Source organism: Panthera leo, chromosome A2 (genome assembly GCF_018350215.1).
Source record: "Panthera leo isolate Ple1 chromosome A2, P.leo_Ple1_pat1.1, whole genome shotgun sequence".
NCBI lineage: Eukaryota > Metazoa > Chordata > Mammalia > Carnivora > Felidae > Panthera > Panthera leo.
In genome coordinates this window covers 55,624,785-55,651,090 of record NC_056680.1, presented here as the reverse complement: position 1 = coordinate 55,651,090, position 26,306 = coordinate 55,624,785, and the positions used below count along the sequence as shown (strand labels likewise).

The window sequence follows — 26,306 nt, the reverse complement described above, 5'->3', positions numbered from 1 at the left end:
CTCTTTTAAGGAATGGGACTTGAAACTTAGAAGAGTTCAGTAACTTGAAATGCCCACTCACGGGATGAAACTGATGATTCTTAGTGAGCTGTCACTCTTTTCCTGGAACCTTGCAGGCTGCTGACATCCCTTAGTACATTTATCCCTCAGCTCTGCTGGGTTATATGACCTGCTCAAAGACATTTAGAGAGTCTTCGTAGGTTTCAGTGGTTGTGCAGCTAAGGGTTTTCATAGCAGAGAAGGACATGGAGTCTTTAGAGAGAAGAAATGCCTACACATGGTAGCACAAACAGGTGGACCCAGGCTCAAAGTTATTCTGTGACACCCTGCTGCCCCCCAGCATGCATGTAGGTATTCTAGATGAGCTTTGCCTTTGTTTTTTAAAATTATTGTTCACGTGTAATAGCATACCGTGTTATGTTAGTTTTAGGTGTACAAAATATCTATTCAACAATACTGTGCATTGTTCAGAGCACCATAAATGTAGTCACCATACTATGTTATTACAACATTATCCACCGTATTCCCTATGTTGTACTTTTCATCTCTGTTTATTTTGTAGCTGGAAATTTGTGACTTGTAATTCTCTTCATTATCCCACCCACCCCACCTATCTCCCCTCTGGCAGCCACCAGCTCGTTCTCTGTATTTAAGAGTCTGTTTTCTTTGGGGTTTTTTGTTTGTTCATTTGTTGTGTGTGTGTGTGTGTGTGTGTGTGTGTGTGTGTTTACATTCCACATGTAAGTGAAATGATATGGTATTTGTCTTTCTTGTTCTGACTTATTTCACTTAGCATAATGCCCTTTAGATCCATCCATATTATTGCAAATGGCAAGATCTCATTGTTTTTTTAGGGCTGAGTAATATTCCATTATATATAGATGTACATATAGGTTGCTTCCATGTCTTGGCTACTATAAATAATGCTGCAATAAACAGAGGGGTGTTTCAAATTAGTGTTTTGTTTTCTTTAGGTAGATACCCAGTAGTGGAATTACTGGACCATAGGCTATTTCTATTTTTAATTTTTTAAGGAACCTCCATATTATTTTCCACAGTGGCTGTACCACTTTGCATTCCCTTTTGGGAACCCCTTTGGGTTCCCTTTTCTCCACATCCTCACCAGTGGTTGTTATTTCTTGTGTTTTTTTAATATTGTGGTTATGATTTGCATTTGCCTTATGATTAGTGATGTTGAGCACCTTTTCATGTGTCTTTTGACTTAGATGTGATTTATCTTTGCATGTCATTTATTTTTAGATCTCAGAGCCAAATGGTTGGGTGAATTGTACTCATCTCTGGCACCTTACATGTTATTGTCTCTGTAAGACTCTCTCTTGTTTTATTTATGTATATATTCCCTTTTGGCCCTTGTCCCCATCGCCAGCTTCTGCCCCACCCGAGGTAACTGTTCTCTTCTGTTTAATTTGCATGTGTGTGTTTTTAATTTATGTGCAAAAACATATTATAATTTTGTGTGCAATATTTTTAATTTGTGTAATAGATCTCATTTGGTTTCTTCCTCCCCCTCCCGCTCCCCCCCCCCCGTGCTCTGTTTTGTGCGCTTCCACATTGCTGTGTGTGTGTCCAGCTTCATGTTGTTGGGTGTACGTCTATTCTATTATTTCTGACAGCCATGGAGTCCTCCATGGAGCATGTCCCCAAATTCTATTCATCCACTCCTCCACTGATGAACACCTAGGCTGCCTCCAACCCCTTTCCACAAATGGTGCCAAAGCATTGCATCCTTGTAGTGAGCCTGGGGGAGGACTTTCCTGGCATGCACAGCCAGGAGCAGGACCACTGGGGTCAGGACGAGGTATATAATTAATTGTGTCAGCAGTACCTCATCTCCTTCCAGACTGGCTGTGCCGGTGACCCCTTCCGCCCCCAGGGCAGGAGGGTTCCCACCTGTGCCTGGCATGCATTGCTTTTTAAAATATTTCTAGTTTAATAGGTATTTTACTTTGTTTTAATATTAATTTTCAGGAGATTATTATATTTTCTCACTGGCAATTCTTTGCCAGTTTTTTTTAAAGTTTATTTATTTTGAAAGAGAGAGAGAGAGCACGCACGCACATGAGCAGGGGAAGGGCAGAGAAAGAGGGAGCGAGAGAAAATCGCAAGCAGGCTTTGCACTGTCAGTGCAGAGCCTGATGTGGGGCTTGATCTCATGAACCATGAGATTGTGACCTGAGCTGAAATCAAGAGTTAGACACTTAGTCAGCTGAGCCACCCCGACGTCCTGCCAGTTTTAGACATTCCAGAAATGCCTCCTAACCTGTCAGCAGTCTCTTCTATTTGTCTATGGGGTTCTTTTTTATACAGTTTGAATTTGGGGGTGGGCAAATCCATCTGTTTTTTTAAGCTGTGGTCTGTGCCTTTCAGTTTTAACACATTCCCCTACCTCTGCCTCCTCCTTCTGTCCCCAGGCACAAATATTTCCCCCACAAACTTTCCCGGACGAGTTTTAAACTTCCCTCACTGCTGCTGTTGCTTCTTATGCCTTGTCTTGTCTTGGTGTCGTAGGTCAAGTTCCTTAGAAGCAGAGCCTGACTTGAGGGTTTTGTGCGTGTGGTGGTTCATTTGGAGAAGCCGCCTGGGGAGGGGGCAGGGAAGGAGCTGGCCAGTGTTCTCCATCCCACAGGAAGCTCCACAGGGCTGTCCCCTTAGAGGCAGGGCTGGGCTTTTGTACCCCCACTCGTCCTGTATTGGCCGTACTTCCCCAGCCTCCTCCCCCGTGGGGTGGACTTAACCTCGCAGGCAGCTCTCCGAAGAAGGTCGTCCTTGTGGGCTGGGGGCGAGTGAGTCTCTGGCCCAGTAACGGGGGTCTGGACAGCACCAACAACATCTACTGTGCTTGCTGGCCCTGGGAGACCTTGGAACCAGATGCCTCCTCCACGGTAGTGACTCTGCCTATGTTGCCACCCACAGTCTCCACGAAGGATCTGATCGAGACGTGCTGTGCAGCCGGACAGCAGTGGGCCATCGACAACGACGAGTGCCTGGAAATCCCCGAGAGTGGCGCTGAGGGTGACACCTGCAGGTAGGGGTGGGCACACTGGAGCAGGAAGAGCTGCCCATTCGCCTTTTCCAGATCCCTGCCTGCTTTGGCCCCGGGGCCCTGGCAGTGCAAGGTGAGCACGAGTCTCACCTGTCTCCAGGTGTACAGGGGCAGTTGGGTTGTAGCTGCTGTGAGCCTGCTGGCCGGCTTTCTCCAGGTGTGGAGAGCCCAAGCCTGGCTGCAGGACTAAGCTAACCACGTACTTTTGTAGCTGGACTGATGAGCAGAGTAAAAAGATCCTACAATTTGGAGCAAGTGTTAAAGAACCACTATCATCCAGGAACGGTTGGGTGCCTCACTCGCTGTATGTTGCCCTTGCTGCTGGGGCAGTGCTTGGCCCGCACGGGCTTTTCGTCCTTGGCTTTGAGCTGGGAGCCTTCAGCCCTCTTTCTTTCCCCACTCTGCTACCCTGGGGTCTCCAAAACGCTGGCCTCTCACTGTCCTCTGCTGCCTGTGTTGATATTTTCTTCTGACTCGTATTGTCTGCAAAGGAAGAATTTATACCCCTGCCCCTTCGGTGCCAGGCCCCGAAGACGTCTCGGCCGGCCATTCACCTCCTTTTCCCCAAGGATGCCTTCTTTTCCAACCTACTGTTTTTCTAGACAACGAGGGCAAGGTTCAGAGAGGTGGTATGACTTACCTGAAGCCACACGGCTCCCCAGGAGCACGGCCAGGGTTAGACCCCCTGTCACCTAATGTCTGGACCACTGTCCGCCCTTTGGAAACATTTAAGTTCTAGCCTTGTCTCTTTCCTTTCCCTTCTGTCATTGCACCAGTTCAGGAGCTACTTAGGAGTTAGAGAATGTTATCATTCAGGAGTTTTGAGCTTAGGGGCCCTGAGAGTGTGCTTGTGTTGTCTTGGGATGGGAAACTCACTCCTTCATAGATAGACAGTCCCATCACTGAACAGCTCCCACTGCGACATGCCCTTTCCCAAGTGAGGCTGAACCCCACCTCCCTGTGAGCCCCCCTATTAGTGTGCTGGCTCATCAGCTACCTCTGCCCGGGGTAGCCCTACAGACCCTGGGAGGCATGGCCAGGGAGCCTGGAGGCTACTCTCTTCCGGGCTGAGCTGCCCTCTGTTTCCTGGGGTTGAGTCCCCCTGTCTTTCTCAGCCCTGTGGGGACCTCAGGATGCTGACCCCCTCCCACATTGGTCAGGAATAGACAGCATGGAGTCTGGTGGGCTCCAGGCCCCGAGTGTTCCTGGTTAAGCTCAGAAATAGAACGCGTGTTCTTGGGCGGGGGATGGGCTAGCTTTGCTGATGCCCCTGCCACCAGCGTTGGTCTTGCTTGCAGTGGGTCTTGGGAGGGGCTTCCTTCTCTGAGCCTCAGTTTCCTCCTCTGTGAAATGGGACCTGTTATCCCTCCTGGATGGGGGCAGGCGCTCGGGTGCGGCTGACGCACACCTCTGTTGCAGGACAGCCCAGAAGCACTGCTGCGTGTCCTACTTGAAGGAAAAGAGCTGCATGGCTGGTGTCATGGGGGCCAAGGAGGGTGAGGCCTGCGGGGCCGAGGACAACGACACCTGTGGCGTCTCCTTGTACAAGGCAAGCCCGACCTGCGGCATTCGTAGCCTGGGCCCGAGGTCCTTGAGGGCTGGGGCGTCGGGGTCCCTGGGGGACTCCCCCATAGGGAGTGACACTCTTGCCTGGGGTTGGGGTGGGGGGCCTCTTCATCTGTACAGAAAACATCATCGGTTATTATAGCGGCCAATTAATTCAGGAAATATTTATTCAACACCAGCATGTGCCGGGCTGTCTTAGGCATTAAGGATGCAGAAATGAGTAACATGTGAAAATTCCTGCCCCCGGAGGGCTTTCTGTTTCTTTTTTTTTACTTTGTGTGTCCAGCTCATTTCACTTAGCGTCTTGTCCCCACAGTTACCCACGTCGTAGCATGTGTTAGACTGTCTTTCCTTCTCAAGGTGAAATAACACTTCGGTGTACAGAAGTAACACAGTTCATTCAGTCTTCTGTCAGTGGGCACTGACAGCTGCCTGGTACCCTTTGTGAATAATGCTGCTGTGAACGTGGGGGTAAGAAGACCCTTCCTTGAGGACAGAAGGCATTTCCATTTCCACTGCATTGGCTAGAACTTAGCCTGGCGGCCACACCTAGCATCAAGGGAGGCTGGGGAACTCAGTCTGTATTCTGGGGAGGTCGTGTGTCCATTGAACGTCAGGAGGAAGGGGAAACAGACCGTGGGGGTGGACAGCTGACTGTCTGCAGCAGGGGCCGAGAGCAAACCTAAGACCGTAGAACAGTCTCAGGAGCAAACCACGGAAGGAGGTGTTTGCGGGAGACTGGGAGAGAGAGGAAGGGAAGGAGTGGAAAGAAGCCTGTGTCACGAGCCCCGATGACTGTGACAAGGAGGGCACCATTTGGGAGAGGATTTGGACTTTGATTTTTGTCATGTTGGGGTCAATTTCCTAAAAACTGATATTAGGGAAAGGACTTTGGTGTCAGGCAAGTTTGGCATTCCACTGTGTGTGTTCGACCCTGGACCAGTCCTCTTTTCTAGGCCTCAGCGTCTCCATCTGTAAAGTGGGGCTAATAATCCACGTCTTCTGGGGTGGCTGTGAGGGTCAGAGATAATGCAAACTATTAAGGACATGGTGGCTGTGCTCACCATTGGGAAGTGCAGGTCTGGAGAATCCATGAGCTATTGCTACATAACACACCAGCCCAAAGCTTAGTGGCTTATGCCTCACTTAACTCATGAGTTAACTCATGAGTTGCTGACCTAGGCCATGCTCAGCTGATCTGGCTGGGCTCGCTTACCCGTCTGCCACAAGCCGATGGCTCTCCTGGCACCGCTCTGGGATGATGATGGCTGTGCCAGCTTTTCTTTGCTGCATGTGGTCTCTCAACCTCCAGCAGCCTAACCTGGGCTTATTCCGTTAGTGGCTGGGTTCCAACACCGGGCGTAGAAATGTACAAGGCCTTTTGAGGCCCAATCAAGCCGTTGGGACATAGATTCTCTCCTTTGAAGGAGAAACTGAGCTATCACATTGCAAAGACAGCAGAACAGTGAAGAGTGAACGAACGGGGCTGTTGTTGTAATCCATCTACCACAGGAGTTTCAACAGATTAAATATTTTGTTTTTGGAGGTAGACAGTTTGGGATGGGGTGGATCTACATGATACCTTCAGGTACCCAGGCTTCTGCTTCTCTGCACAGTCATCTTCAGCTTGTAGCTTCCATCTTCCGGGTTACTTCATGACCCTGGATAGCTGCTGGAGTTCCAGCTGTCACACCAACCAAAATCAAGGAAAGAGAAGAGCAAAAGAGATATACTTCCAAGCTGAGTCAGCCCTAGTTTAAAGCTCTCCTGAAAGCATCATATCACTCCTGTCTCTAACTTCAAGGGAAATTCTGTCTTTTAGGGAGCCTGAGTAGAACTGGGTTCCGCTAGTCAATATTGGTGTGTGGGGGTGGGGGTGGGTGTTCATGGATATGTCTGGGGTTAGTTTGTGGTTCTTTTCATAGGTGGCCAATTGTTAATTATTGCAAAAAGCTTATATTGGCCCTGCTTTGAGCCAGACATGGGAAGTGGAGACAGGGAGCACTGGTCTCAGGGAGCACATACAGGGCCGGAAGAAACAAGACAAGGATGAATTCATCCCAGTCCCTGAGCCTGGACCCAGGCTGTGCCCTGGGGGCCCTGAGTGAGTCCCATGGGCTGACGGTCTGTGAGGAAGGCAGATGGGCTCTGAGGGGCCAGAGTGTGGGCAGTGATGGCCCCTCTCCCTCCAGCAATGCTGTGACTGCTGTGGGCTGGGACTCCGTGTGCGGGCTGAGGGCCACTCGTGCGAGTCGAACCCCAACCTGGGCTACCCCTGCAACCACGTCATGCTCTCCTGCTGTGAGGGTGAAGACCCCCTCATTGTGCCCGAGGTCCGCCGGCCTCTGGAACCCGAAGCCGTACCGCGGAGAGGTGAGTGCTGCCCACTGGGCCACGGTGTGTAGGCCAGTTGAGTGAGAGGCAGAGAGAGCTTTGGGGGCTTCTAGCCAAGGTCGGATGCCCTGTTGCCTCCTGTAGGAACCTTGTGTGTACTGTCACCTGTGGCTTGAGGCACAAGTTCGGCTCCTAGGTAGAGTTCTTCTGTAGCCTCCAATGGTGACTCTGCCCTATTATTTCTGAGATGGTAATTGAATACAGCTATGCATGTACTCCAGCCACCAAACCACCAACCCCCTACCACCTTTCCACTCTCCACTCACCCACCCTCCCATGTCTTTGTTCATCCACACATCCATATGTCTTCCTTCCCATCCGCTTTTTTATTCGTCCATCCATCTCACCATCCCCTGCACATTCTCCTGGCCCCTGGTCCATTCCTCCATCCATTCATCCTTCCAGTACACCATCCATTCCTCTGTCCCTTATCTATCCACTCACACATCAATCTTTGCATCAATTTGTTTACTCACCCATCTACTTACCCAGCAGCCCATCCACTTACCTTCTGCCTGTCCATCCATCCATCCATCCAGCCATCATCCATCCATCATCCATCCATCATCCATCCATCCATCATCCATCCATCATCCATCCATCCATCATCCATCCATCATCCATCCATCCATCATCTATCTGCCTTCTGCTCATGTATTCACCTACCAGCCCAGCCAGGAAACCTTTTACTCATCCATTCATTCATTTACCCTTCCTTTATCCATGTGTTCTCTGTCCCTCTCACTGTGCCATTCTGTGTCTTCAGGGTACAGGATATAACCGGTATAGAGAATGCATTCATAAATGTTGCCCTGCCCACCTGATCAGCCCCTTCAGACCAGCCCTGTCTTTTCTCCCTATATTCTCAGTGCTCGGCCCCTAAGAGTCACTCGCCAATAACTGAATGGATTATGGGTTTGTTTGGTGGCCTTCCCTTCACCACCACAAGCCCTTTGAGGGCTGACCAGCCCTGCGCCCTCTTCCTCTGTGTCCCTGTTCCCAAACAGCCATAGGTTATGGGTATGAGAACTCTGGTGCCAGTGCAGAGCTTGGAGCTGTTTGCTGCTGCCTGAGCCCTCAGTGTCTCCGGGGTCTCCTCCTTCTTCTGACCTCCACGTGCTGTGGTCACTGTTCTAGGTGCCATGTCCAGCTTCTGTCACCCTAGCCAGGGATGTCTTCTGGACTCATGACCGTTAGCCTCCACTGTGCCTGTGGGCCAGCAGGAGCCTGATGCAGTGTCCCAGTGAACCCACAGAGACTCCACTAAGAGGGAGTGGCTAGCCTTACCAGGCTAGTGTGGACACTGATCTGTGTCCAGTCCAAGGAAATACCACTCTCTGGGGTTGGCTGTAGGGGCCTGGTGTAGCAGTGTGAAGGCCTGGTGAGTACCCAGAAGTGTTTGGTTCAAGGTGAAGTTTGGGAGGAAGTTAGGCTTCAAGAGTCACAAGACGGGGACAGGGCTAGTCAGGGTCCAGATGCAGAGGTACACGTTCCTGTCCTCTAGTGGGGAACTGGTGGATAACCTGGGCCTTAGGGGACGTAGATGGCAGGATCAAGTTGACCTGGGTTCCATTCCTGCTCAGGTGACCTTGGGCAAATCATTTTACTCCTCTGAGCCTCAGTTTCCCCCCTGCCAGGAGGATTGTTTGAAGAGCATGCTGATGAGTGTGGGCTGAACATGAATCCTAGAAATGCTGCCCAGGGTGTGGCATGCTTATTGGAGCCCTGGGCCCAGGTCTGTCTGCTGCCCACCCATAGTGCCAGTACTCCGGGCTGGACCACCAGCCATCACGGCCCCACCTACATGCGCCAGGCCAGGACTGACCGGGCTGGAGCGCAGTGTAAGCATCCTCAGTACGAAACATGTTTATCAGATGTGACCTCATGCAGTTGGTCTCTTGTGGGGCTGAGCTGTCTGGGGCTAGTGAGCAAGGCTGAAGCCCTATGCCGACTAGGAATGTGGAGGGCTGCGGGCCCCCCTCCCTTCCCCATCCTATTACTGTTATATGAAGAGCTTCCAGTGCAGCTCAACCCCGGGAGCCTTCCTTGCCACTCTCACCTGCTCCCCACTGTAGCCTGGGGAGGAATGGAGAGACCCAGTACTGCTCAAGTGACATAGCTAAGGGAGGCCTGAGTAAGAGTTCAGATCTCTGTTTGACAGAACACATGTTTGGGGTCTTTCTGTTGCTAGAGGTGGTCCTCCCAGATGTCACTGAGACTAGGGGTCTGGATCCAGTTCAACACTTTAGCCAAAGCTTCTTGAGGACTGTTGTGGGCCTGGCCCTGTCATGTTGCAGGGCACAAAGACTTGGACCTGGCTCTGATGGGTGCATTCTTGTTGCTGGAGGTCTGTTCCTTCATCCTTCCATCCATCCATCCATCCCTCCATCCATCCATCCATCCTTCCCTGCATTCATCATCTATCATCCTTCCATCCATCCATCCATCCATGCATCCATCATCCATCCATCCGTCCATCCATCCATTTATCCATCCCTGAGTTCATCTATCATCCTTCCATCCTTACATCCATCCATCTATCCATCCTTCCCACATTCATCATCATCCTTCCATCCATCCATGCATCCATCATCCATCCATCCGTCCTTCCCTGCATTCATCATCTATCCATCCATCCATCCATCCATGCATCCATCATCCATCCATCCATCCATCCTTCCCTGGAGTCATCATCTATCATCCATCCATCCATCCATTCATCCATCCCTGAGTTCATCTATCATCCTTCCATCCTTCCATCCTTCCATCCATCCATCCATCCATCCATCCATCCATCCATCTATCCTTCCCTACATTCATCATCTGTCATCCTTCCATCCATCCATCCATGCATCCACGCATTCACCCATGCATCCATGCATCGATGCATCCATCCTTTGTCCATCCATGCTATCTTAGCTGGGCACACAGAGGTTCTGATGAGGACGTACACTGATTTCCATGGGGGCTTGTAGTGTCAGCCACCCGCTGGGTGAACTCATGTCCCATCATGAGCACTGACCCCCGCTCCAGTTTCAGAGGCAGAGTTGGCGAGCCGGGAGGCCCTGTCACTGGGCACGGAGACTGAGCTGCCCAACAGCCTGCCTGGCGATGACCAGGATGAGTGCCTGCTCCTCCCAGGGGAGCTGTGCCAGCATCTCTGCATCAATACCGTGGGCTCCTACCGCTGTGCCTGTTTTCCTGGCTTCTCACTGCAGGATGATGGCCGTACCTGCCGACCAGGTAAGGGCCCAGATGGCTGGGGCAGGGGCTGATCTTGCCAGTGGAGCATGGTGGTCCTGTGATGGCCACAATGGGCTCCTTGCCCTCCTGTCATCCTACATGCTGGAATCTCTGGGAATCGGAAGCCTCTAGCAATGGGATTTGTAAGGCCAGGCAGGCAGGTTGAAACTCCATCTGCTCCATCTGAAGCTTCGTCTGCACGGGCAGCCCCAGCATCCCACCCTAGACCCCAGTGCAGGGCCAGGACCCAGGCTGCAGAGGCTCCCACCAACCCAACTCAAGCTGTGTCCCCAGCACTGGGCCCAAGGAGGTCAGGCTCTGACAGGCAGCCTACAAGGCTGCCTTAGACCCTGCTCTGGGGGTGCTTTCTGCCTGCTGCTTTTCCAGGGATAGATACTCACTCCCCTGCTTCCTCTCTTCCTCTGCCCCAAAGAGCTGTAATGTAGTATGTTGCTTTCTGAGCCTCAGTTTTCTCTCCTGTGAAATGGGTAGGAGGAGAGGATTAAATGAGGCAGTCTCTGACACATGCCTGGCATGGTGCCCAGGGTGTGAGTTGAGTTTGAGGCCAGGCTGAAGGCATGCATTCTTCCCCTCCTGTCTGCTTTCCCCATGACAGACAGTGACCCTCCACAGCCGGAGGCCCCAGAGGAGTCCGCGTTGAAACCAGAGTCCTCCCAAGTGGCCTCCAACACCATCCTGCTACCGCAGCCACAACCCAACACCTGCAAAGGTAACCTGGGGCCATGGGGTGGGTCTGGGCTGCCTTCAGGGGGTGAGCTCCCCAGTGCTGGGCATGTGCAAGCTGGCCTCCTGCCAAAGGGGTGCTTCTGCTTTGGGGATTTGGTTGGTCTCGCCTGTCTGAGGTCAGGAGTTGAGAGTGTAGCTGGTAGGAGGTGAGGTTGTGGATGGGGGGAGCTGAGGGCCAGGGTGTGACCCCAAGCAAGTCAGTTAGCTGCTTTTGTCTCAGCTCCTAGAGTACTGAGAGAATAAAATCCTTGCTTGAGAACTGTCTTGGAGACTGCTTGCAGTACTACGTAGAAAGTTCTCTTTGTTCTTCCTCTCTTCCTCTTTCTTGTTCCTTCTGTCTCTGCATCCTTGCTCTCCCTCCTTCTCTGTCCTCTCTGTCCCCTTCCCTTCTGGCAGCACTGTGACTCCCGGGAGGGGTTTGGTATCCGAGTGTTGGTGGCGATTGTCCCAGATACCAACCAGTTGTGCGAGCTGGTTTACTGGGGGACCTCGTGAAAAGGACCAGGAGTGTGGGGTGCCTTCTGCCTGGAGGGCGGAGCCGGGGGTAATGAGCCCAGTGGTCCCTGATCTCTGTGTGGTTTCTTCCCAGACAACGGGCCCTGCAAGCAGGTGTGCAGCGTCACTGGGGACACAGCCATGTGCTCCTGCTTCCCTGGCTATGCCATCATGGCGGATGGTGTGTCCTGTGAAGGTGAGATCCACGGGGGCTGCTCTTGTACCTGTGCCAACCTGAGCTGGCCTGTGGTGGGGCCCCGGAAGGGAGACGGGGCAGGCAGAACGAGGCGGCCTGGGTCCGGGGTGGGGCCCGAGGGTTTGTATTTCTGACAAGATCCCTGGACCACACTCCCGACTCGCCCTGTCTGCGAGGCTGAGGTTGGTTTGTGACCACCTTGTCCTTGTTGCGGTCATGTGTGGAGAAAGAGAAAGGGGGATGTCCATGCCCCGCTGTGAAGGCGGGACCTGGAAGTGACGTTTATCCCTCCCACTTGCCTCTGATGGGGAGCGGGGCTGGGGAGTAGGAGCCCCAGTTGAATGGCATGCGCTCAGTTCTGTTACTAAATCCAAAGAAGGGGCAGTAGATGTTGGTAACTCTGCCATTCACAAAAGGGCCAAAGAAGGTTGAAAAGCGTGTGGCTTTCACACCTGCGACCCCATCAGGATGGGGTCTTGTCTCTGTGGGACGTCGGTGGACCAAGACTTGGGGGCATTTGGATCCGACACCTGCTGGGGTGGTTCCCACAGTGAATGATGCCTGAGAGACCTCTAGACTACACCTCCTCATATCTGGTGGCAGGACAGGCCTGGAGCGTGGGACGGGCTAGGAAATGCTTTAGTTCAGGTTCAGGTTCTGGAGATGTGACCTTGATGGGTGTCCAAGGGTAAAAGGGTTAATTTCAGTCTTTTGTTTTTTATTTTAATTTTATTTATTTATTTTTAAAAATTTACATCTAAGTCAGCTAACATAGAGTGTAATAATGATTTCAGGAGTAGAATTTAGTGACTCATCGCTACATACAACGCCCAGTGCTCATCCCAACAAGTGTCCTCCTTAGTGCCCCTTGCCCATTTAGCCCATCCCCCTCCCCACAACCCTCTAGCAACCTCAGTTTGCTCTCTGTATTTAAGTCTCTTAAGGTTTTTCCCCCTCCTTGTTTTTGTATTATTTTTGCTTTCCTTCCCTTATGTTCATCAGTTTTGTGTCTTAAATTCCACATATGAGTGACGTCATATGATATTTGTCAAAAGGGTTAAGTCTATCTGAGAAAATACCCGTATCCCTGCCACATCCTGGGACCCCACATCCAGCCCCTTGGCTGAGACTGTGTTCCTATTTTATTTTACTTTACTTTTTTTGTTTTGTTTTATTTTATTTTACTTGTGTTTTGAATGTTTATTTTTGAGAGAGAGAGAACACACATGAGTGGGGGAAGGGCCGAGAGAGATGGGAACAGAGGATCCCAAGTAGGTTCTGTGCTGATAGCAGCAAGCCTGATGTCCGTGGGGCTCAAACTTATCAACTGTGAGATCATGACCTGAGCTGAAGTTGGACGCTCAACCAACTGAGCCACCCAGGTCATCCCAAGACTGTGTTCTGCTGTGGACGAAAACCACCCCATGGCCAGGCAGTAGGAGCAGATCTCAAGTGCCCTCTGGGCCCTGCTCCCCATCTCTCAGGGCCCTGAAAATGTGAGGAATGTGTCTCTCCTATGTCGGGACTCTTCCGGGTCCCAGTCAGGCCTCAGGCCAGTGTCTGTGTGTCTCCAGGCCTCTGCAGGACCCCTGGTGGTGATGGCTGTGGGGTCCAGGCCAGAGGTTACAGGTGGCATTTGGAGTGGTGCAGCCAGCCCTGCAGGGGAGTCCTGCTGGGCTCTGCTCCGTTTAAAATAAGCAAGCAAGTTACCAACCGTGAAAACTCAAGAACTTTAAAAAAAAAAAAACAAAAAAAAACCCAAGATTTCAGGTTTCTCTTCAAACTTCTGCCCACAAGGGGTTCACAGTCCTGGTCCCCCAGTGGAACAGAGCACAGACCCCAAAGTGCCCCATAGAGCCTCCCTCTTGGCCCCTTCTCCTGTATATGTTGCCAGCCTGGTCCCTTAGGCACTTGAGTTTGCAACACCTGCCATTGTGTGGCTCCTTTGGTTGCCTCTGGAGGTGGAATATTTCCGGAGCTGGGTGGGAGACGGCCTCTGGTCCCACCCTGCCATCCTCTCTGAGCCTCACCTTGCCATCTGTCCTTACTGGGGTTCTGGCTCTGATATCACGTGACTGTACAAACGCAGACTTGGGCCCGAAGCCCAGAGGTACGACTGATGCGCTGGGAGGCCCTGGGCAGGTCCCTGCCCCTCCCTGGGACTCAGTTTCCCTCTCTGTCACTGAATGCTCCACGCCTCTCTAATGGCCCTTCTGTTTTCCCTCCTGCGGCTGTCCTAGACCAAGACGAGTGCCTGATGGGCACTCATGATTGTAGCCTGCGACAGTTCTGTGTCAACACCTTGGGATCCTTCTACTGTGTCAGCCACACGGTGCTCTGTGCTGAGGGTTTTATTCTCAACATGCACAGGAAGTGTGTGGGTAAGCGAGAGCCCCTGCCTGCCGCCACTGTCACGGCTCTCTGCTCTGCTCCACGCCAAGCGGCCATGCCGTGGCCACATGCTAAAGGGCCTGCCCTTTGCATATGAGCTCTCAGCACGGCCGGCACCCCCCTGCTCCGTGCCATGCCCTGTCTGTCCTGGTGTCCTGTCCCGCTTCTCTACTGACACCACTGGAAAGCTGCTTTCCTCAGGGATGTACGTGCCTGCGAGTCAGAAAGGTAGTTGATATGTGACTTGCCTGGGGCGTTGCGATGAGGAGGTCGCACGTCCAGGCAGCAGGATGGGGGTCCGTGGGGTCTGGAGGCAGGGAGGCCTGGGTTTGAAGCAGGAGCCCCTAGTAGCTCTGTGGCCTTGAACAAATGTCTTCCCTTCTCCAAGCCTCAGTTTCATCATCTGTGAAAAGAGGAGACATTGACGCTCCTTTGGAGATTATATGACATATGCATGCCGGAGCCCAGACCTGGGGCATCATGAGCACGTGATGTCAGCTGCTGAGGTTGTCCTTAGGTACAACTAGAATCCCCTCCAGAGGCGGAAGGATGGAGCTGGGGTCTGGCAGACCTAGCATTGCACCCCCACTCAGTGTTCATTTGCTGTGTGACGCTGAACAGTGGAGCTCCCTCTCTGAGCCTGGTTCCTTGCCTCTAACCTTGGGGCCAGAGGACTGGGCAGGGGGTGGTACCGAGTGGTACCCAGCTCCTGGCCCAAGCATGGGTGGGGCTGGTGCTCTGTAACAGCCCTCCCCTCCTGCCTCTTGGTGCACATGTGGGCCAGTGGCTAGGGCTTCAGGTGTGCCCCACAGGGAGTGAGGAGGGCACCAAGTGTGGGGTTCTGATATTTTCATGGAGGAAACGTGATGGTCCTGTACAGAGAGATAGACCCAAGGTAGCAGGGACTCAGGACAGACTCTTGGAAATGCTCTAGCAGAGGCACAGGCAAAGGGAGAGGTCACTCCACCTGTTGGCATCTGGGCACACTTCCCGGAGAAGGTGGCATTTGCAGTGGTCTCCACGGATGGATGGGACTTGGAAATCGGGAAGGGCGTGCAGGGTGGGAGGAACAGCTTGAACACAAGTGTGCAGGTAGGAGCAGTGCAGAGCGCGTCCAGGGCACGTGATCAGAGCCCCGTCTGTCTTCTTTGTGCTTGGGGACCATGTCCAGCCTGGACATGTCCTCTTCTTCGTCACCCTCCGCCGCTGGGCAGATGGGCCCACGGCGCTGGGCTGAGGGGCGGCTGCAGACATGTTTGCCCTTGGCCCCCCAGCCGTCGGCACAACATGAGCCCTCCCGAACCTGCTTGTCAGTGGCTGGGCGGCTCTTCCTGTCTGGGTCGTGTCTGTGTGTGTATGTCTGGGAAGGCGGATCCTGCCCAGGCCTGCAAGCACCCCTCCCAGGATGCCCGTGCCGTGCCTGGGTGTGCGGGCTCCCCTGGTGGCCTGGACAGAAGATCTTGCAGTAAAAGGGGTCACCAGGTAGCCAGAAAACAGGTTCTGGGACTAGAAGAGCAAAGGTGTATTTCATTCAGCAAAATTTATGAGCTCACATTCTCATTCTTTCGTGTCTCCCTCCTTGCTCATTCTGCACAGACACATGGGCGTCTCCTGTCCTTCCTCTCGTTCCACTGACCTGCTCGTCTTACCATCTGTTAGCACTTGGTCTTTCCATCATTTATTCATGCACAAATGGGTACCGATGTCTTCTGCCGGTCATCTGTTCGCTCCACGCATGCTCATGAACCCTGGCTGGTGACGTGGGAGATTCACACGCGGATGAAGAGTATGGCCTCTGCGGCCAGACTGTGTGGGTTCAAATCCTGGCTCTGAGCTTTCCTGTTGTAAGACCTCAGACAAATCAGTTCAGCTCTCTGAGCCTGTTTCTTCATCCGTGAAATGAGATAATGATAACATCCACCTTAGTCACTGTAGAGATTGAGTTAGTCTGTGTGAAGAATGTCCTGGTATTCGACGTCATTGTTATGATTCAACAAATGTGTCACGCCGAGGCAGCCTGCATAGGTAGTGAGCCCCCCATCACCGGAGGTATGGAAGCCACAGTGGGATTGGGTGGGGCCAGGTTCAGAAGACTCCTGATGGACGTGCAATTTCTGCTGTTTGCCTTTTGTGCCCAGCCCTTTGAGGACCATCTTGGCCCCTGGGAAAAGTGTCCCAGATGGGCTGTGCTGCTAGATGATGGGAGGGTTCTGGGGCCTCTCCCACAGCAGCGTGGAAAGGGCGCAGCTCTAGGCCGGGTGCTCTGGGTTCCCTTTTTGCTGCTGCCACGTGCAGGCTGTGTGACTTTGGTCCGGTCACAGCCCCTCTGGGAGACCTATTTCCTCGTTTGTGAAGCTGCATCTGTAAACCGCCAGGCCCCTGGTGAACCTCACTGAGTGCCGGCTGCTTTTATTTGTTACCATGATTCCTCCCAGGCTGTTGGGGCTCTGGCGTTTCTGGGGTCGTGGGAACATACCTCCCCTGTCCATCCATCCTGTGAATCGGAAGTCTTCATCTTGCCCAGCCAAGCCTTCCTTGGAAACTGCTGGCCCCAAACTCTCCCTTTCCCACCTCCCCACCCCCACTGAAGTCTCACGGTCAGCCTGGCCCATGTGCCATTTGGCTCACCTGCGAGGCTGGGGGAGTCTCTTCCCTCACTGCCCTGCTCTGCCCCCTTCCACCTGGTCTCCAGCATCCTCGTGGAATTAGCTCACCTGTCGCTGCCCCCGAAAAGTGACTCTGACAGGCCAGGGCTCCGAGCCTATGGCTTTTCTCCCCAGCATCTCTCCTCCCTGTCCCGTCCCCACGGCAGGCTGGCAGTTCCCTTGAGGGCAGGCGCTGTGGCCAACGCCCCCGCTTGGCCACCTGGCACAGGATAGGTGCTGGTTACTGTGTGTGAAGGGAGGAACACATCAGTGAATGACTGGGGCACCTCCCTGCCTGCTGGAGAGTGGAGGCAGCAGGCACTGGGCCGGCCGGCCGTCATCCAGAGCGCCAGGCCTGGGGCAGTTTCTGGCTGACTCTCCAGTGTCCTGCCCTCCCTTTGCACACCGTCACCGGCTTCTCCCCTTCCCACTTGCTCATCCCAAGTGGGTTCTTGGCCTCTTCTGTGTCCTGTGCCCTGGGTGACCTCAGCGACTGACCACTCCCCGGTTAGTGTCTCCGCTCAGACCCCTTCAGTGAACTCACGTGTGTGCCTGGCTGCCTCTTGACACTCGAATGCAATGTGTCCACAGGCTCTGACCTTCCCTGCCAGCCTGGTTCTCAAAGCTGTCCCCATCCCCAGGCCTGGCACCCCTGCCTGTCTGGCTGCTCAGCCAGAAAGCTCTGCACACCTCTCAGCTCCTCTTTCTTGCTCACCTCTGTCTCATCCATCAGTGGATCCAGTTGGTTCTACCTTCACTGCATTTCCAGAAACGGCTGGCTTCTCCTCACCTCCGTGGGTGGTGGTCTGAACCCCAGCATCCATCTTCTGTCCTAACAGCCTCCACACTCCCCCCCCCCCCCGCCCCCCGGAGCATTCCCACCCAGCCAGGGGACCCTGTTACAAATGAGCGAGGCCATTTCAGTCCTCTGCCGGAACCCTCCATGGCTCCCACTTTGCTCTGCCATTTCTGAACACTCTCTTCTTTTCTTTCCCCTGCAGCCACACCCCCTCCTGGCTGGTCCTTCAATCTGCCTGGCAGGCTCCCTCCTCGGGGCCCTGGCATCCATTGTCCTCTCTGCCAGGAATGTCTGCTTGGCTCATTCTGTCACCCCTTCAGACGCTTGCTCCAAGGCCCTCTTGTCGGATGATCCCTCCTTGACCTCCCTGTTGCCCCTACGCACTCCTTATTTCCTTGGCCCTGCTCTGTCTTTTCCACAGCACTTGTGACCACCCCCCTCCCTACTTTGTGTATTTATCTGTTGGGCCTCCGCCAGGGCTGTGTCTGTCTTAGTCACTGATGGATGTGATCTGGTGCCAGGAACAATGCTTGTTGGCACAGCAGATGCTTGATAAATCTTTGTTGAATGAACAGATGCACAGAGAGGTGGACACCAACCACGTGTGAGTCTCTGGGTGGTGAGCACCTTGAGGCCTCGAGGGCAGGGCTGGCCGAGCCAGGGCAAGGTCCTGCCGCCACCCCATTGCCCCTGACGGCCCCTCCCCCCGCAGACATCAACGAGTGTGTGGCAGACCTGCACACGTGCAGCCGGGGAGAGCACTGCGTGAACACCGTGGGCTCCTTCCACTGCTACAAGGCTCTCACCTGTGAGCCCGGCTACGCCTTCCAGGACGGCGAGTGCGCAGGTGAGGAGGGCAGGCTGGACACCCCACCCCTGCCGTGCCCTGCCCCTGGCCCCACCCTCACCCTGCCCAGAGCCTTCTCCCTCTGGCAGGCCCCAAGCACTTGGGTTTCTTGCCTGTGGGAAGCCCCCACAGATGACCAGTGTTTGGGGCAGGGTGGGGGCATCTGAGGCTGGTAGTGGGGAGCCAGAGTGTGCTTCTGGGCTTGTGACCTTTGCTGGTGTCTTGGTGTGGAGTTGTTCCCCTGTTTGTACGTTGGGGTAGAGCTCCACAGAAGGCTCACTTGTGTGCCTTCCACTGGAAAATTCTAGTCTCCTAAGAAGAGGGAGAATTTTCCTTGAACCATTTGAACAGATACATCCTGAGCTGCTGGGGCACGGTGTCCTTCTCTGTCACCCCCTGATGAGGGAGACAGAGGCTGCACAAGCAAATGGGGGGGCAGGAGTGTCTGTGGGCTGGGTGCTCCCTTCGGTGGGGGTCCAGAGAGGCCTCCCACGGAGGTGATGTCCGAGGAACCCAGACGTGGAGTCATGGGGCTCCAGGCAGAGGGAACAGCGACTGTGAGGCCTTTGGGGACAGGGGAGATCTTGGCATGGTCAAAGAACGGAAAGTCTCGGGGTTACAGGCAGGCTGGGAGTGTGGAAGGCTGGGGGTGGGGTTGGCAGGCCCCATTAGGGAGGGGGTTGAGAGCCTGTTTCACAGGTGATGGGAAGCATGGTTTTTTTTCTAACTAAAAATGTCCAGGAGGATGTCACCAAAGAGGTAAGACCTACAGAGGTACGTAATTGTTGCAAACCCTGGAAACTGTGGACGAGGAGTGGCCCAGAGTCGGGCGTGAGCTCGGGAGGGGGGGGGGGGGGGGGGGGGGAGGGGGGGCTTAGCAAGCTCCGTGTCCAGCCCTGAGCTGGGGGTGGGGGCAGCTGGGAGGGGGGATGAGAGATGAGCCCTGTCCCCTCGGCACACATGTGTGCACACATGGATCCAGGGCCAGCACCCCCAACCCGAGAACGCCGACGCCTGGCAAGGGGCACCGCCCCCCTGGACGTGTCCCACGCCCGCTGCCGCTCTGTCGCCTCGGGGTGCTGGCCACCTCCTTCTTAGCCACTCTGGTCTGTGGAGGGGCTGCCTCCGCAGGCATGTGGTGGTCCCTGAAAGGCGGCCGTGCCTGGTTCACATCCGGGTGCCTGGAACCCCATGCAGGGCCTCCCAGAGACTGGGCTGCTGTGACAAGGTGGCGGAGGCCTTGGAAACCAGACAGGGGGTGGGTGGAGGCAAGGACGGACAGGTGGCAGGAGCACAGACAGACACATATGCAGGCACTGGTCTGGCAGTCAGCGGCAAACCTGAGCGAGGGTCCGCCCCGCGGCTGAGCATGTGTGTGGCCCTCCCGCGTCCCGTCTCCGTTTCCTTGTCTGTGAAGGAGGCCTGGTATGACTGCTGCAGGGAGCGTGAGGGAAAGGGCAGTGCCAGCACTTTGTAAACAGTGGAGTGCCGTGCAGAGGTGAGGAGCCCTCGGTGACCCGCTCGGAGCTGTCCGGGTGTGGCTCAATCGGCCGCACTGCCTCCTGAGAGGCCTGGACGCAGGCCCTTGAGCATGAGTGCTCACGCTCCTTTCTGCGGCCCCGGGAAGTGTGCAGCAGGGCCCAGCCCAGTGCTGCCGAGTGCTCCAACCGTGTGTGTGCCTCAGTCCCCCCTGTCGAGGATGGGGTTTGTCACAGCACCTGCTTCCTAGGCTTGTCGCGAGCGTCGCGTAAATAAATCCATCTCGGAGTACTTGGGACAGTGCCTGGTACTGCAGAGGAGCTCGGTCAGTGTGGCGATGTCGTCGTCAAGGTCATGGTGGGGAGTACGGGCAGGGGCCTGCCAGCCCCCCCCGCCCCCGCCCCGCCGAGCCCTGACACCCCGCCTCTGCGTGGCAGATGTGGACGAGTGTGAGCTGGGCAAACACAATTGCCAGGCGGGCTTCACGTGCCAGAACACCAAGGGCTCCTTCTACTGCCAGGCACGGCCGCGCTGCATGGATGGCTTCCTTCAGGACCCCGAGGGCAACTGCGTGGGTGAGCAGGGCCCAGGGGCGGGGCAGGGGGAGGGCGGTCTCTGGGAGGGGGTGTCGGGGCCTCCCTGCTGGCTGCTGGTCCCCTCTCCCAGCCTCAGCGTTCCTAGTCCCTACCCGTGAATAGACATGTCCGTGCCCCAGGAGGCACTTGGGAATCGGAACGCTTACTATCCCGAGCTGTCTGACCTTGGCTAAGCTCCTTCTCTTGTGGCCTCTGCTTACCCATCTGTGGGCATGAGTGCGTCTCAGATTCTTTTAGCCTAGCTAGCCGCAGGGAATATTTTTATGTCTTGACTTGGTAAAGACACATTTACATGCGGCCGGAACACAGACGCCACAAAATGTTAATCTCTCTGCTATATGTGATACTCGCTACAGTTTCTATTTGTAGAGAATGCTAGTGAGGCGGATGAGGCGAAAGGACGGGTTGATTTCGTGCCGCACTCCTGGGTTAAGGCCTGCATATGGTGGCCTGGTTGTCCTTGCGTGGGTCTGAGATCTCACACTCTCCGACTCCGTCCGCACAGCTGCTGGCCGGCAGCCTCGTCTCCCCCAGGGCTCCTGAGCACGTCTGGCCCAGAGGCAGGGCGCCAGAGCCCCCGCGGGACTGACGGTGTCTGGTGCGGGCATGGCCAAGGCTGTGCTCAACCCTGTGGGGGTGGGGCGGGGTGAAAGATGCAGACAGAGAGGTGGGAAGGCGGGCAGGTGTGCAAGGCCGGCCACTGGGTGTGGACAGAAACCGGGGGTGTGTGAGAGTGTGGCTCTGTCACACGCCTTTCTGGGGCACCGCCTTTACAGCTCCTCACTGTGTGACCCTAGCAATGTCACGGGGTCACTGCAGGGTCGTGGGCACAAGAAGGTCCCTGCGATCTGCCCTGGGATACCCAGCTGGGGTCAGGGCAAGGTGGGGAGGCGTCTGCCCGATGGCCAACAGTTCCTCACTGATTTGTTCGTTGACAACATTTTCGGAGCACTGAAAATGTGCCTGGTTCTAGATGTCAGGGAGTTCTGGCACTCCTTTTAAGTTTATTTTATTTTGAGAGAGAGAGAGAGAATGAGTAGGAGAGGGGTTGGGGGTGTGGAGAGAGAGAGAAAGAGAATCCCAAGCAAGCTCCACACTCAGCACGGAGCCCAACGCAGGGTTCGATCCCACAACTGCAAGATCATGAGCCGAAATCAAGAGTCAGACACTTAACTGACTGGGCCGCCCAGGTGCCCCAGGGAGTTCTGGCACTTTAATGAGACATTTTGGAGAAGGAGGGACTGAATAGGCAAACATATTTATAGAAGTGGCAGTTATTCAAAGGTGCTTTGATAAATAATAAAGCAAGTAGAGAAAACAGTCTTAAAAAGGGGGGCGGGCTCATCTACGTAGAATGGTTGGAGGTGGCATTGGGGCAGGGACCTGAGGAAGAGAGGAAGCCAGCCCTGAAAATATCTGAGGGCAGTGTTGGCCGGGGGGGGGGGGGGGGGCAGCATGTGCCAAGGTCCTGTGGTGGGCTGGGGCATCATGGGATGATGAGGAAACAGTGAGGCTAGGGCAGAGTGTGAGGGAGAGATGGACGATGAGCTTGATGGTTTGGTGGGAAAATGCAGAGCAGGGGCACAACTTACTGTAGGTAGCCTAGGACTCAGCTCGAAGTCGTAGGGGGACCTCTGCCTTCAGCTGCTTCATCAGGGCAACTGTGAGAATGTAGGAAGTGCCCAGCGGGCGAGGTTCTTGGAGGAAAAGGCCCTGGGGTCATAGGACACGGGACTGGGACGATGTGACCCTGCAGCCCTATCCAGGGCTGGTCTGGAGCCCCACACCGGCCACCTCCCGGTGTGACCCTGGACTCAGCTGTGCCAGGCCCCCCGTCACCCGCACCGCTTCTGCAGACATCAACGAATGTACGTCGCTGTCCGAGCCCTGTCGGCCAGGCTTTAGCTGCGTCAACACCGTGGGCTCCTACACATGCCAGAGGAACCCGCTGCTCTGTGGGCGAGGCTACCACGCCAGCCAGGACGGGACCAAGTGTGTGGGTGAGGCCAACCTCCTCCCTCCCTGCCTCCCATCCGGCCTGGGCCTTCCCGGGCTCCTCTGCCTGTGGGAGGCCCTTGCAGAGGGAGAGCCGAGGCCTCAGGGTGCCCTGCTCGCCTCCCCTGGCAGACGTGAACGAGTGTGAGACCGGCGTGCACCAGTGCGGCGAGGGGCAGGTGTGTCACAACCTCCCCGGCTCCTACCGCTGTGACTGCAAAGTTGGCTTCCAGCGGGACGCCTTCGGCCGGGCCTGCGTCGGTAGGTGGGCGCTGGTGGCCGGGAGCCCCCGCGTGGGGTCTGGCTGCCCCCGCCCGGCCCTCAGGCCTCCTCCTCCTCCCTCCGCCCTGCTCTGCCGGCACGCTGGGCGGCCCCGGCTGGACCGCCTGCTGCCATCCTGCCCAGCGGTGCCTCCTTGCTGCTGTCCTCCCTGCTTCTCTCGGTCTTGGTCGCTGCCACCCTCCTTTCTTGCCCCTTGCTGTGTCCGTCTCCATCCCTGTCTCTGCCTGCAGCCTCCTTCCGACACCCTTGCTGCCTTTCTCGTCTGCCCCGGTCTTTTTGCCTCTCCCGTTGCCTGTCCTGGTTCCTCCCTGTCCCTCCTGGGTGTCTGTGTCCCTGTCCTCACCCAGCCCCCTCTTCTACCTGGGGGTGGGGGAAGCGGGCTCCGGGCCACCCCTGCCGTCGCCACGGGGCACCCACCCCCTGCCCGCCGCTCGCTTGCAGACGTGAATGAGTGCTGGACCTCACCCGGCCGCCTGTGCCAGCACACGTGTGAGAACACCCTGGGCTCCTACCGCTGTTCCTGCGCCTCCGGTTTCCTGCTGGCTGCCGATGGCAAGCGCTGCGAAGGTACCACTGGCCCCGACCTCCGACCCCGCACAGATGCACAGCCACCATGGAAAGCCATCTCGCCCGGGCCCTGGCCTCATAGCTTCACAGACCCCGTCCCTACCTCATGCCACTTCCCTACTTCTGCAAACGCACCCTGGCCTCAGCTGGTCCGGCTCTTTCCTGCCATGGGCCCTCCTGGAGGGCCCAGGGCCTGGCCATCTCGGACCAGAGGGGTGGGTTTCTGAGGCGTCCGTACCCCCGGACGGCAGCTCCTTTCAGACCCAGGTGGCAGCCCAGCCTCTGCCCCTTCGTGGGTTCTGATCCTGGTCGTGACCGCACAGCCTGGGGGTCCAGGCAAGGAACAGAAGTGAGTGAAACATGAGGTAGGGTTCCTGGCCACCCGGAGAGCCCAGCGGCCGCCAAATAGCAGCAGCCGCACGGCACCTGTGGATGGTGCCACCCAGCAGCACCAGTCCGGGGCGACCCAATCTTCCTGGTTTTCCAGATGCTAGACATTTAGGTATCTGTGTAAAATCTGCTGGGTTTTTACATGTTACAATGGATTTAAACTTATTTTTTAAATTTATTATTTTTTTAATGTTTATTTTTGAGAGAGAGAGAGAACGAGCAGGGGAGGGGCAGAGAGAGGGGGAGACATAGAATCTGAAGCAGGCTCCAGGCTCTGAGCTGTCAGCACAGAGCCCGATGTGGGACTCAAACCCACAAGCTATGAGATCATGACCTGAGCTGAAGTCAGACACTTAACCGACTCAGCCAGCCAGGCGCCCCGGATTTAAACTTTCAAAAGACACACTGTGAGTTAAGCCAAGCATGTGAACGGGCTGGACCCTGCCCACGGGCTGGTATCTGAGGCCAAGTTCTTACATGTGTGGACTGTCAGGCTGTTCCCATGTGTGTTTGCGGCATGGTCGGACCAGGCCTGGCAGGACTGGGACGGAAGGAAGTCCCGAGGTGGCTCAGTGGAGGGGTGAGGGGGTCGGCGAGGGAAGGGGATGTGGGTCTCCAGCCATGGTTAACTGGCACCGTCTTCCCCAGCCCTTCCCATTTTAGGGGCTCTTACCTCCCTCCTGGGCAGGAGAGCCTTTTGAGACCCCTGGGCTGGCCCTCCTGTGGGACAGGGCCAGCCCAGGGGCAGGGAAGTGTGACCAGGCTCCACATGACTGACTTCTCCTGCTCCCCTCCCCTGGCTCACTCTGCTCTGACCACGCTGGCTTCCTTGCTGCTGTCCCTTGAGGGCACCAGGCAGACGCTCACCCCAGGGTCTTTGCTCTTACTGTGCCTTCTACCTGGAACACTTCCCCCAGATGCCCACACGCCTGCAGAGCTTCAGCCCTCCCAGACACACTCCCTGTCTCTTTCTCTGCTCTTTCCCTGCAACATTTGCCCCTCCTGACATACTGGTTATTTTACTCATTTAGTTGACCCCTCCCCCTTCTTTACCAGCACACGTGTGAGCATGAGCTCCGCAAAGTGGAGGTTTTGTCCATCTTGTTCCCGGCTAAGTCCCCAAGTTCAGCACAGACCCGGGATGTTGTAGGAGCTCAGCAGTTCCTGGTTGGATGAGGGAAAGCCGCGTCCCTGCCCTCAAGGAGCTCAGGGTGCAGATGTTCAAGCGGAGCCACGAATTGACCTCTCGTTCGTCGGCTGCCACGTTGTTTGGCCCATACGCCCATACGTGCAGCTCTTACCCTTTCCCCCAGCCCCATGCAGGGGCAGGCCTGGGGATCAGGGCAGGCAGGCGAGGCCTCAGCCCTCTAGGGGTTGGCGCGTAGATGATACTTCCCAGAGCTGTCTCTCCCAGGCGCTACAGGCTCTCCATAGGGCGGCATCTAACTCCCCGCCCGGGAGACCTGAGCCCCATCTTTCTGTAGCTGCCTCCTCCAGGCAGCCGGCTGAGACTCTGCCAGCAAGCCCCAGCCCTGCCCCTGCCTCGGCTGCATTCCCCTGGTGGGCTCCTTGCCCTTTCCGGGGTCTCTGGTTCCCCACTGGCCCCTGAGAGGGGCTGGAACGAGTGGCTTCCCAAGCTAAGGCTCCAGGTCAGCTGGGGCCCTGGCCCTCACTGCTGGGCTGGGAGGACTGTGCCTCGACCACAGGCCGGTCTCCCTGCAGACGTGAACGAGTGTGAGACCCGGCGCTGCAGCCAGGAGTGCACCAACACCTATGGCTCCTACCAGTGCTATTGTCGTCAAGGCTACCAGCTGGCCGAGGATGGGCACACCTGCACAGGTACCCCTCCCCTGCCCGGGGGCGCCCTGACCCACTGGCACGCCTTCCCCTGCGGGCCCCCAGAGGCTCCGTGCCGGGCAGGGACACGCGGGACATACACAGGCTTTAGCGTCACATCAGAGCTGGACTCTGAGCCCTGCCATCTGCTCGGCTGCGTGACCTGGGGCAGGAGCTCCCCAGCCCTGACCTCGGGCTTCTCCGCCGTAAAGTGGCGGCGACGGTCCTGGCTCAGCGAGACGGAGGCTGCGCTAACAGACCTTGTCCAGGCCTGTGCCTCGTAACTTCTCGGCCCTGCGCCGATAGCAGCAACGATGGGGCAGCCCCAGGGAGTGAGCACTGGAATGGGAGTCCCGTTTTGCGGTGTGGGTTTTGGCAACTCTTTCCCCCTCTCTGTGCCCTGTTGTCCTCATTGGTAAAATGGGCCCCTGGGCTCCGGGGCTGTGGCAGGGCCAGAATGACTGTCAGTGGCTGGGCCCTGCGGGTACAGGGGCTTCACGAGGGGCTGACCCTCTCTCTGACAGACATTGACGAGTGTGCTCAGGGAGCCGGCATCCTCTGTACCTTCCGCTGTATCAACGTGCCAGGGAGCTACCAGTGTGCATGCCCGGAGCACGGCTACGCCATGACGGCCAATGGGAGGTCCTGCAAGGGTAAGCAAGGGGTCCCTGCCCCACCAGTGCCTCGGGCAGGCTCTGAGCAGGCCCAGAAAGCCTTACACAGCTTGCTGTGCGATTGGAGCTACGACACCTAGTGCATAAACGGGGAATGGCC

General features: G+C 55.8%; 1 protein-coding gene across 5 annotated transcripts in view; it reads left to right on the top strand.

The window, feature by feature from the left end:
- Nucleotides 1-26,306, top strand: part of FBLN2 (fibulin 2) — an 89,107-nt gene that overhangs the window by 55,910 nt on the left and 6,891 nt on the right. For 4 of the 5 annotated variants that reach the window (XM_042911797.1, XM_042911799.1, XM_042911798.1 and 1 more), the window contains exons 3-16: nt 2,935-3,046; nt 4,484-4,613; nt 6,823-7,003; nt 10,058-10,267; nt 10,884-10,997; nt 11,604-11,705; nt 13,946-14,086; nt 18,253-18,387; nt 20,304-20,441; nt 22,319-22,462; nt 22,590-22,718; nt 23,181-23,306; nt 25,419-25,535; nt 26,057-26,185. In XM_042911797.1, the coding sequence (XP_042767731.1) occupies nt 2,935-3,046; nt 4,484-4,613; nt 6,823-7,003; nt 10,058-10,267; nt 10,884-10,997; nt 11,604-11,705; nt 13,946-14,086; nt 18,253-18,387; nt 20,304-20,441; nt 22,319-22,462; nt 22,590-22,718; nt 23,181-23,306; nt 25,419-25,535; nt 26,057-26,185 (1,908 nt within the window). The remainder of the gene's footprint in view (nt 1-2,934; nt 3,047-4,483; nt 4,614-6,822; nt 7,004-10,057; nt 10,268-10,883; nt 10,998-11,603; nt 11,706-13,945; nt 14,087-18,252; nt 18,388-20,303; nt 20,442-22,318; nt 22,463-22,589; nt 22,719-23,180; nt 23,307-25,418; nt 25,536-26,056; nt 26,186-26,306) is intronic. The other variant, XM_042911808.1, reaches the window with a different exon arrangement.